Here is an 11,660-nt window from a genome sequence, read left to right on the forward strand (position 1 = left end):
CGCTGGGAGTGGGGCCGAGGCCGGGGCCGGGCAGGGTGGCCGGGCTCAGGGGACCCAGCAGGGGCTGGCATGAGACCGTCACCAAGGTGCTGGGTCGGTCGGGCCATGTGCCGGTCACTCCCTGCCTGTCGGGTCCCTCAGTGGGGCCTGCCCCCCAGCCAGGCACACACCCCACTGCAATGCCGATGGGAAGGGGGAGACCAGAGAGTGACTGGAGGTGAGGCCAGGAGAGCGTGCCACCCCCAAGGGCACCTGGACGGAACCTCCCGCACGGGGTAAGAATGGAACCTGCTTAGCGGGCGTGGGCAGCGCCCGCGGACAGAGAGGAGAGAGGCCGACCACACCAGGGCTGCCCCCTGCCCAGAGCTGTCCGTGCCCACGGAGCCAGGGTGGGTTGCCCGCCTCTGCCACCCCTTGGTTTTTTAGGGCTGGCACTCGGGCGGGGGGCCGGGGGCAGGGAGGTGAGACCACAGAATGAGGAGCGGCCCCTCCCCCATGTGCCAGTTACATACCCACACGCACCCTCAGCCTGCAGCTCCCTGCACCCAGGACCATCCCCTGACCTCCTGACCCCGGACGCCCCGAGCCCCCGCCTCCTCCCCACCCCAAAGCGCCCACTGTCCAGAGGCCGGACAGCAAGGCTCGGCCACACCCCTCTGCCTGCAAACCTGCAGGTCAGTCCCAGCACCGGCCCACCAGGCACGGGTCCGGTTTATGAAGTCCTGCACCCAAATGCCACCGGGGGCACCTGCCCTGAGGCCACATACGCCGGAGACCCTACCTCAGCCTGAGCACGGGGCGCCAGGCTCGGGCCCCGCTCACCCCCATGACAGGACGGGCCACACCGCCGGCCCTGGGCTCCCGAGCAGGGGTGGAGGACAGGCACGGGCTCCCCCAGCTCCCCGACACTGCTCTGCGCCTGCCCCCAGCTGATGGCCCCTCCCTGCACACACACCGTTTCTGGGGCTGCAGCCCCTCGGGGGTAGAGGCCACTGGGCGTTCAAGAGAAGAGGTGCCCCGTGGGGGTAGGGGCTGGTCTGCAGCCCCAGGTACGACCCCAGTGGGGAGCCCCCGCGGCCGAGCGAGGAACCACAGGACCCCAAGACAGTGCATGGGGACGTGTCCACGGCCACTGGCCACTCCCAAGGACCTGGCTGAAGGGCCGGACACCCCTCAGCAAAGAGACCTGCCACCTTCAGTCCTGCTGCCGGTCGGATGAGTCCCCCAGCCTCTCCTCCCCGGGCTTGCTGGGGGCCATGCCGTGAGTGAGTGGGTGGACTGGGGGGGGGGCAGGCCTGGTGCTCGTTGGCCTCTCAGCCCAGGTAAGGACTCTCCAGCCCAGCCAGCTTCCCAGAGGTGCCCCAGCAGCACCGAGGGAGAGAGAGGGAGAGAGAGGGGGAGAGAGAGAGAGGTGGGGGGGAGAGAGAGGGGGTGAGAGATGCTGACCAGGCCTGAGTCAGCACAGAGCCCTGAGAGCCACCTGGGCTCAGCAGGACTGTTATCCAGGCCACCGCCTGGGGTGACTCAGGAGGCTGCAGGCCCTGGGTGGGAGGACAGGGAGACTGTGAAGTCGGGGGCCAGGCCCAGAGCATCTCCGGGGCCCACAGGGCTGACCATCAGGCTGGGTCCCCAGGTCCTCGCCCAGATGTGGCTTCAGTCTGACGCCCCTGCTGGTCATCTGCCCCCCAGCCTGGCTCCCAATGGGGGCAGCATCAGCATCACCCACAGTGACCCATGGAGCAGAGATGGCATGGCCTGGGGTGGGGACCAGCCACCTGCCTGGTCTCTGGGCGGGGGGACTATCATCACTGACCCCGAGTGACCCCTCTGGACTCCACGTCCCCTCTCGCGGTCCCCAGGGCAGAGATGCTGGGAGAGGCGGGTACACTGCAGGGGGGCAGCATGATGCAGGGTCTCAGGGCCGGCTGACCCCTCAGGGGAGAAGGCAACACGGGTCCGAGCACCCCGCAGGCGGAGGGGCTGTCCCTGCCCAGGGCGCCCCCCGGGACCACAGCCCCCCCCCGGGCATAGACGCCCCTCGGCCCCACAGCATCTGCCGGAGGGTGCCCTGTCTGTGTCACCCCACGCTGGCTACAAATCCCCGGGGATCTGGGGTTTAGCGTCAGCAAGCCTCCAATCCAAGACGAGCCCTCTGCCTCAGATAAGCCAGCGTCTAAACCCTCACCATCTGCCTCACGGCCGCCCCGACGGGAAGCAGTCCTCCCTCACCCACAGCAAGTCAGCGGCAGCGTCCCGGGGGGCCGGGGGCCGGGGGCTCCTGTGGGCGCACACCAGGGAGGGCGGAGGGACTGGGGCCTCCAGAAAGCATTCAGCTCCGGGCAGCATCCACCCCCTGCCCGCATCAGCACAGAACCAAACCCCACGAAGAAAGACACGTGTGGGACCGGCCACGGGTCTGCCCGCTGGCGGGAGGTGCAGGGACCCCCCACCCCACCCCAGCCTCCCTCGCGCAGCGGGAGCCAGACTTCAGCACAGCCGTGCTGGACAGCTCCCTGCCAAGACCATCCCAGGAGAGGTTCTCTCCCAGCCCGAGGGCCTCAGCCACGTGCCCCCCAGGAGGGTGCAGCAGAGATGGGGCCACCCTCTGAGGGCCGGCACTGCTCTCCCTGGAGACTGGCTGCCGGCGTGGCCAGCAAGGGGCACTCTCTCTGGGCAGAGAGCTGGGGTCCCAGGCTGCATCCGCTCCCGACGGCCCGAGTGTGAAGCCATGCTCGAGGGACACGGCTCCGGGAAGCTGGCCCCTAGACACAAGGGCCCCTGGCCGCCCCCACGTGCACGGAGGTGGTGGGCACAGTCCCAGCCGGATGGCTCGCCGTGAGATGCAGGCACCCTAGGGGGGCACCCAGCCTGAGCCCCAACAGTGGCACATGTGGGACAGGAAACCCAACAGAACCCGAGGTGGCCAAGCACCCCTGCTCCCGTGGGAGGTCAGAGGGGCCTCGGCCACCCGCCCGAGCTCCGACCACCTCACGCTCTGTCTCCGCCCTTCCGCGGGGCCCCAGGTGGCGGAGTGTGGGAGCTGGCACTTGGTGAGGGGGTCACCGTGTCCAGGGTGAGACTGTGTGGAGCCAAGGACCACTGCGGCGTAAGGAAGGCCAGGTGTCCGAAGCACCCGGGGGTTGGGGGTCCAGGGTCAGGAACGGGGAGAGGGACAGGTCAGAGGCCTCTCCCGTGGGGTCCCATCAGCATCACTGGGGACACAAGCAGACGTCAAGCCCACTGCCTGCGACGCGGACACGCCGGTGAGGACCCAGGGCCCAGTCCCCGCGTCCTCCCGGTGTGGCAGCAGTGGGGGGCGGGCTCCGGGAAGCCGCCAGTCAGAGTGGAACCCACTGCCTGCCCGGACTTCTGCAGGTGTTGAAAATCGTGGATCCCCAGGCAAGGATGACAGTACTGCGCCTTTGAGTTTCTCCTTTAGTCCCACCCACCAAAATGTTTACAGTCAAACAAGCCTGGGGTTATGGGGAGGGGGTGCAAAGTGAAACTGGCCACCTGTCCTGGGGTTGGGGTGGGCTCGCGGGTCCAGCGCCCTCCTCCCTGGGTCTGAAAATGCCCGCATGCAAGGGGACGTGAGATGCGGGCACCCTAGGGGGGCACCCAGCCTGAGTCCCCACTGCAGTCCCCAATGCAGTCCCAGAAACCAGCTCAAGGCCCCACCCTGGTGGCCCCCAGGTGGCAGCAGGAGGAGAGGTCAGCCGGCAGGGACACAGGCAGAGCAGGGCCCTGTCCCAGGGCACTGTGGCCCCCATGACAGGGAAGAGACAGGCAGGCCGCTCACCCGCCCGGCACCTTCGGGGCGGGGCCAGCCTGTCTGAGCCCCGAGACTGTGCTCCCACCCCTGGGGGACCCTCAGCAGGCACAGCTGGCCTGGCCCGGCTCTGCCATAATCCCCCCCGCCCCACTTGCAGCCCGGACACCACCCCACGCAATCCCCCCTCCCCGAGGGGATGAACACACACCACTCGCCTGTCCTGGTTTCTTCCTGAGGCAACCCTGCCCGGGGGTGCATTCCAGGCCCCCTGGCCTGCCCGAGACCTGGGGGTGACGGCAGCCCCTGCTCAGCCCCAAGCAAGCACTGTCCCCCCATCACGCAGGGGCCGGCACGGGGAACTGAGGCAGAGATGTGTGCCTATCGGGCAGCAGAGTCTGGGCTCTTTGCCAAGCGCTGGTGGGGCCTGCCTCAGGGGCTCTGCACACAGGCTGACCCCGGGACCCCGAGGTCACAGTGCTCTGTGCCTTTGGGCTGACCCCTGGGCGTGCTCAGGTTGGGTCTGAGATGGGACGGCCCACCCAGCTCCCTCCTGACCAGGGGGCTGGCCAAGGGGCTGCACACAGCTGTGTGGCTCCCGGGACTCAGGTCCTCGCTCACCCCCTGAACCCCCACAGGGGCCCGCCAAGTGCCACCCAGGCTACCCCCAGGCCCTTCGCCGAACAAGTAGGTTGGGGGTGAGGGACTGGGCTAGCAGAGCCTGTGGCTCCCCACCCAGGAAGGCTTCCCATGGCCTTGCCCACCTGGGCTCCAGCCTGGGGCAGTCAGCACCCGAGCCCGACCTGCCGATGAGCCCGGCTCGGACAGAAGGAGTACGCTGCCCGCCCCGCCCAGGCCACCTCTGGCCAGTGCCTTCCTGTCTCAGCGCGGCCCAGGGGAGAGGTCTGCGGCCCAGGGAAACAGCCGGCCAGGGCCCAGGCAGCGCCAGCGTCACTGGCTCTGGCCTCGCGGCCCGCCTTCCAGGCCGGAGCTGGGCAGGAGGAGAGGCAGCCGCCCCCAGCACGCAGGGCCCCCCAGGCTCAGCCTCCTCAGGCCCTCCCAGCCCAGCCCTCGGCCCAAGCCAGTGGCTGCCCAGCTGTTCTGGAGTTAGCCAGGGACACTGGCCAAACCACCCCTCACAGATGCCACATTCCCTGCCGGGCAGCCTTGCTGCCCCCACAGACCGCCCACGGCACAGAGACGAGGCGGCCGCCTGACGTGTCCCCAGGCTCCAGCCACGTCACTCAGGCCACGCAAGCCCTTCAGGCTGCCTCCCACGTCTGCCCTGGGGCCAGGAAGGCCAGCCCTGCCCCCAGGACTGTCCAGCCCAGCCGAGCCCAGAGTGGGCGGCCATGGTGCAGGTGCCCCGGGTGCCTCCGTCACCACCAGGTCACGAGCCTGCTCCAGGCCCTCCCTCACCCACTCAGCCAGAACCACACGCCCTGGAACCTTCCCTTCACCCTTGGCCAGGCCCACAGGCAGGGAGGCACCAGGTCCAGTCGGGGGCAGCCAGCCCTGGGCAACTGCAGACGAGCACTCAGCAGCCCCAGGGAAATGGCTCTGTCCGCACAGGTGGGCCCCCCAGGCGGGGTGCATGTCCCCAGTGCTCGGAGAGAAACCGAGGCCCAGCCGTGGCCCCCAGGCTCCCAGGGATGAAACGGACACCCGGGAAGAAAGAGCCCTTCTCTTGAGCTGCTCCGACGGGGGTGGGGGCTCCCAGCTGCCGGCTCAGAACACTGGCCCCTCAGAAGCTACACACAAGGCCGGGGCCGCCTCTCGGGGCCCAGCCCACACAATCCCTGCTTTGTCCCCGCGGCCCCTGCCCGCCCGCCTCCATCTTGTCCAGAGTCCGAGGCAGCTGGCCAGCCGGCACCTCTGGGGCAAGGCCTCGGGCAGCTTGGCCATCGCTGGCCAGGACGTGGGACTTCAGACCAGGCTCACGGAGGCCCACTGCCGTGCGGCCAACGGGGCCTGGCACCAGGGAGGGTCATGGGAGCTGCCCTCAGGGGACGGCAGGTCTCCCGCATGCAAGAGGACTTCCTGCAGAGACCTGGGCAGCACAGGCAACCCCACCCAAAGGAGCCAGGGGTCCCTCCCCTCTCCCGAGACCCAGACGGGCCCTGACAGATGCCGGCGGCTGTCCTCCCGCCGGACCCGGGCGCCACAGATGTGCCCAGCGCTGCGCCCAGCTGCCGGAGCCTGGTGGTGGCTGCAGGCTCCAGACGGGGGCCTGAGGCTCGAAGCCCCGCAGCTACGGGGTGCAGACCTGCCCGTTGGGCTCCAAGGGGCCACCAGGGGCCCTGGGCCCTGGCCGGGTGGCTGGAGAAGCAAACCCACGGGAGGAGCACCCGGGGCCCCGGCAGGCAGCAGGCCCCCTCCGGCCGTGAGCCCTCCGCTCCCTCCCTCACTGTGTGGCCACAGGCCTGGGCGAGTGCGGCGTCCCCCAGGGAGCCCGGGCCTGCGGGGACACGGTCCAGCACAGATGGAGGGCAGGCAGAAGGGCCCTGGGCCCGGGAACTCCAGCACAGGCCACAGCGGTGCCCACAGGGGCCGCCGATGGAGTTACCCACTTCAGAGCAGTTTGACTGTCCCAAGTCCCCGAAGCAGCTGAGCCAGGTGGCACCGGGGGGAGGTGCGTGCCCTTGGCCCGGGACCGGGAGCCAGCCCTGGAGGCCCATCCACACACATCCCCCCACGCCAGGCCAGGCCCATCAGCCACCAGCGAGGACGGGCAGGACCTGGAGCCTCTTGGCCTCTCTGGGCCTCCACCCCGGCACAGTCCAGGCGGCTGCCTGCCCGGTGGTGTTCACCCCTGGAGCCCGGAGTCTGACGGAAACGGACTGTCCTCCAACCTCAGGGCCGCGGCCAGGGTTGGCCACGCTTCCCGTGGACAGGGAAGGGCAGGTCTGGCCCTGCTCATGCACACGCAGCTGGGCGGCTGCTCCGGACAGTTCTGCAGACAGTTCTGCAGGCAGAGCCCGAGCCGCAGACGACCCCTGGGCTCTTCCTGTGTCCAGCTGGGAGCCCTGGGGTGGGGGCCGCGGGCCTCAGCGATTCCTTCGGGAACCACCGCTCAGGAACCCACAGCCAGAACCACCCTGGCAGCACCCGGCTCTGTGAAGGGCAGTTCTCACCTCTGCCCCTGCCTGGGCTGTGTCCTCTGCCTGGCAGGCCCTTGCACACATTTCCCTGCAGAGCCTGTCCCGCTGCCAGGGGGGAGGACTTGTGACTACTCAGATGCTCAGAGCCACAGCGGGCAGCCGGGCAGGGGCCACTCTGGGAGCGCGGTCCTAGGGCCCTGCCCGCACCCAGACCCTCCATGCCCACCTGCAGGAACCTGCCCATCCTCTGGCGGGCGCCCATCACGCCCATCACCCCGGGATCCACAGGGACAGCCCTGCCAGGGCGGGGGGCTCCCGGGGGAGGGCCTGCACCACGGGGGGAAGGGGCCATGTCCCAGGCCTTGCTCACACCGTGTGAGGCTCCCCCGCCCCCTCTGCTCCAGCCAGGAGGCAGTGACCCGAGCATAGGGTCCTGCCCCTCGGACTTTCGAGCCCGTGCAGTGAGCACACTGCTCGTCCCTCCTGTCCCCAAGGAGCTGCCGTCCTTGTCCAAAGCGCTGCGCCTCGGCCGGTTCCCCTGCTTGGACAGTGGGGTAGACAGACCGAGGCCCGGCCCGGGGCCCAGAGGGGCAGGCTCGGGACTCTCTCCGCAAGGGCTGAGGTGGCCTGCCCGTGGCAGTGACCGTCAGACACCACGGCCATCCACACGCCATCCACGTCCTGCTCTGTCCACTTCCGTCCCACACCCCACGTCCAGCCACCAGGGAGTCCAGCTCCTCCTGGCCTGTCCCCCAGGTCTGCCAGACTCTCCCCCAGCTCACCTGTCTCCCCCTCCCTCACCTGTCTCTCCCCAGGTGTCTCTCTCCATCTCCACGGGTTTCTGCCACCCAGGACTCCTCTCCAGCCTGCCTGCCACCAGCACCCCACATCAATCCTCATAAAGGTCCCCTGAGAACCTGGAGGGGGACGTCCCAGGTCCCTCGGCTTAGCAGCCTCAGCCCGTCCCCACCCACCAGCCTGAGAGCCCGCCGGGCGAGCGACAGGGCGGCGTCTCTCTCCCGTCTCTCTTCACCCCCTGCCCCGAGCCCTGCTCACCCCTCCCCTCATCCCGCCACTGGAAGGGTTTCCAAGGACAAGCCACACCACTTACTATGGCCCTGGCTCCCAGACCCCGTCCTCCCCTCCTCCCAGGGGTCCTCCTGGTTACGGCCTACGGGAGCTGAGCCCACCAGCCTTGCTGCACCCTGGTTTGGGCAAGGACTCGCCCTCCTCCGCTTCCCGGGACTGGAGGGATGGGGGCCTCACGGCTGATGCAGCACGCCCCCCTTGACCTGGGGGTCCCTGCCTGGGCCCTCTGGGGTGCCGCCCATCCCCTCTCTGGCTGAAGAAGCCTCCCCAGATGCGGGGCAGGCCAGGCAGGGCCTTGGCCGGGGCTCCTCCCCCCACAGTGACCCCCCCCATCAGGCCCTGAAGCCCCATCTCTCCGTCGGAAACCACGATGCGGCCAGGGGAGGCCTCCAGCAGGTCATCGAGGACAGCTCTACAGAGGACATGGGGCAGACGGGAGAGGACCTCACCACCACGGCCCAACCGCAAAGGAGTGACAGAACCCCTCACTGCGCCAGCCGGGCGGCACCACCTCCGCCACAAACACACGACAGTGCCGACTGGACCCCGCCAGCCGCCCGAGAAGAGCCCGGCGGGCACAGGGCAGCGTCCTGGGGCTGGGCAGCGGGCCCCCCTCCCAACAGGCCCTGGCTTGGAGCAGACAGGCGGAGAGGCCCAGCCACCCCTGACCGCGCACCACCCGAGAGCCGAGACTGGGGTGCTGTGGCCATGACACAGGAGACCTGGCCTGGTCGGAGGGTGCCCACGCACGGCCCCCACCAAAGACTCCTGGCTGACAGCCTGGCCCCCAGCCAAGGTCAGCCGTCCCCTCTGGAGTGAAGGGACCGGCCTGGGGAATGGCGACTCTCTTGTCCCTTGGTGTCAGAAACTGGCTGGCGAGCCCAGGGGCCAGGGCAGGCACCTGCACAGAGGCCCCACGTCCACCGAACTCCAGAGGCCCCTTCCACAGAAGGTCGAGAGACCAGCACCAACAGTCCCAGCATCACTGAGGCCAGAAGGGACACAGGACCAACAGACACCCCCAGCCCAGGGGTGGCCCCTCCAGGAGCCCAGGGCGGTTCCACTCAAGGGAGAGGCCGCTGGCTTTGTGCGCCCCCGGGGCTCTTGCCCAAACGCAATGGTGGCATGTTGTTGGCGTGCACACCCAGTGCACCCTTTTGTGTTCATTATTGCTAATTACAGTGGAGAGACCTCCTGTAATTAACTGTGCGACGGCAGAGCTCAGTGAGTACGGGGCCAGGCCTTCCCACGGAGGCCAGCACACGCACTGCGTGCAATTCATCCCTGTCATCACTTACACGCGGATGTCTCCTGATAACGTTTTATTGGTACAATAATTAGGTTATTTCTCTGCCTCCTGCATTCTGCTGCCCAGCCCCTCCCCCCACGGAGGATTTCACCAACTACAGTGGTTCTTCCCAGGAAACACGCGTAGTTTGAACTCTGTGGAGCCCCAGCCGGCTGCCACCTCCTCCTCCTGAACCTGGGGCACGCCATCCCCACTCCCAATGGCACTGTCCTAACTGCCAGAGGCCCCTGGGTGCTTCAGCTGTTGGCACAGGGGCTGTCTATCCAGGGAGGGGACAGGGGCAGCCTCCACCCTCAGCCCAGACACCTCACGCTCTCTGCTTACATCACAACCACTGCCCTCTCTGGAGAGAGCCGGACCTGGCCCACTTTCCTCCCAAACACCACCTTCCGGCTCCGCCTCCACGCCACCCTGGGGGGCTCTGGGAAGGCCTGCAGCACCCGCTGGAGCAGCTGCCTCCCGGGCCGCCTCCCGCTGCCGCACCCTCCTCCCTTCCTCTGCTCCCCTGCCTGTCCTGGTCTAATGGACGTCCCAGAGAGGCAGGGAGGTCACTGCCAATCGGACCTCTGGGCACCAGGAGAGGCCCATCCTGGGAGAATAAAGAAAATGGCTGAGCCCAGCCTCTCACAAAGCGACTCTTGTGAACATCAGCCAGATGAGGGGACCGGCCACTTGGCTGGGACCTAACCTGATCACTGAAAGAGCCAGAACCAGCCGGGAAGGCCCTCCTCCCTCCCGCAGGCCCGGGGTCGGCTCCACTGGAGGATCCGTGGCCCGGATCGCGGTCCGGCCCAGTCCCAGCCTCCTTCTCCCTCCCCTGGGGAGCGCAGTGTCGCAGGCGTTCTGAGCAGAGGCTGGGAGGGGATAAAGGCGCTGTCCAGCCCTTTCAGTGGCCCGAGCACTCTCCCACTCCTACGGTGGAGGGAGGTCCCCGCCTGGCCTGGGTGGCCTCATTGGCCCGCAGACCGCACCGGGCGGCCTCCCTTCCTGCCGGCCACCCGGAGCTGGGGGTCGCGGCCTGGGGCGCGCGGCCCGGGGCGCAGCTGCTCCGGCGGCACGCCTATTAGCGCGGACGCGGCAGACAGCAGATGGGCGCCGGCTCGGCCCCCTCCTCCCAAGGCACAATGGGCCTGGTCGCTCCGGCGCACAATGCGGCCGGGGCCGCGCACCTGCAGCCAGAGCCGAAGGGCGCTGGCCGGGCCCGTGCGCCCCCGTCCAAGCCGCATGTCCTTGGGCCGCGCCCGCCCGACCGCAACCGCGCGGCCTGCGGGACTCCGAGGCGGCACCCGGCGTCCGGCCGCCCATTGTTCGCGGCCGCCGGCCGGAGCTGGGCCGGGCCTGCAGCATCGCACTCGGGGCGGCCTCCTTCCTGGGCCCCGCTCGGCGCGCCGTCAGCAGGGCCTCCCCGACTGCGGCGGGCCTGTGCGTCCCTGCACCCCGGTCCTCCCCAGCGCCCCCGGTTCCCCCGGATCACCCGGCGTCCCGGTCCTCCCCAGAGACCCGGTCTTCCCCAGTCCCCCAGCCTCGCCGGACTCCTCGGTGACCCCGGTCCTCCTGACCCTGGGCCCCCAGAACCCCGAATCACCCTGTCCGCCGGCCGCCGGCCCCCGGCCCGGCCTTGCCCGGCCCGCACGCACCTGTCTGCCCCTTGCCCAGCGTCTTCTCCAGCCGGTAGGGCCCCACATACTGCGCGTGCTGCGCCCCGCCGCCGTCCTTCCCCGTCGATGTCATCGCTCCCGGGCCCGGCGCCGGCGAGGTGGGCGCCCCGGGCGGGCGGGCGGCGGCGGCAGGGAGGGGCCGCGAGGGGCCGCGTCCGTCTGTCCGTCCGATGAGCCGGGTTGGCGGCGCCCAGCGGGCCGCTCTTGCTTCGCGACCCCCGCGCCTCCCCGCGCCGCCGGCCCCTGCGCCTCGCTCCTCCGCGGCCCGCGGCGCTGCCTCCGCCTCTGAGAGAGGACCGGCGGGCGGGGGCACCCAGGCTTCCGCCGCCGCCGAGGCCCGCGCCCCGCGCCCCCAGCGCACGCCCGTCAGTCGGTCCCGGCCGCGCAGACGAGCCGAGCCGAGCAGAACCGAGCAGACCCGAGCCCTAACCAGCGGAGCCACTGCAGCGGCGGCGCCTGCGAGTGGCTCCTGCGCCGGCCAATCAGCGGGTCTGGCCAATCAGCAGCGCCCGCGTCCGCGCCCCCTCCTCTGCCCGCCCAGCCGCCGCCAGCGCTCAGGGGAGCAGGACCCTAGGAGGCGAGTCCCGGGCGGGCGAGGTCCAGGCGGTGTCCGGGCGGGTGCAGGGCGAGCCCGAGGCGGGGCGGGGTCTGGCCGTCTCCAGCCCGCCGCCCGTTCGCAAAGCGCCCCCGGGACGATGCAGGCGGTGGGGCGGGGGTGGGGGCGCGCGCGGCGC

At 69.8% G+C, this 11,660-nt stretch overlaps 1 protein-coding gene across 5 annotated transcripts in view; it reads right to left on the reverse strand.

The window, feature by feature from the left end:
* BRSK2 (BR serine/threonine kinase 2) overlaps positions 1-11,320 on the reverse strand; it is a 46,617-nt gene extending 35,297 nt beyond the window's left edge. For 3 of the 5 annotated variants that reach the window (XR_004961965.1, XM_036281142.1, XM_036281141.1), the window contains exon 1: positions 10,906-11,320. Coding sequence is in view for 3 of the 5 variants with exons in the window: in XM_036281142.1 (XP_036137035.1) it covers positions 10,906-10,999 (94 nt within the window). In the remaining 2 variants the exon portion in view is untranslated. The remainder of the gene's footprint in view (positions 1-10,905) is intronic. The other 2 variants (XR_004961964.1, XM_036281140.1) reach the window with 1 other exon arrangement.
* Between the last annotated feature and the right edge of the window lie 340 nt (positions 11,321-11,660).

This window comes from Molossus molossus, unplaced genomic scaffold, assembly GCF_014108415.1.
Source record: "Molossus molossus isolate mMolMol1 unplaced genomic scaffold, mMolMol1.p scaffold_m16_p_31, whole genome shotgun sequence".
NCBI lineage: Eukaryota > Metazoa > Chordata > Mammalia > Chiroptera > Molossidae > Molossus > Molossus molossus.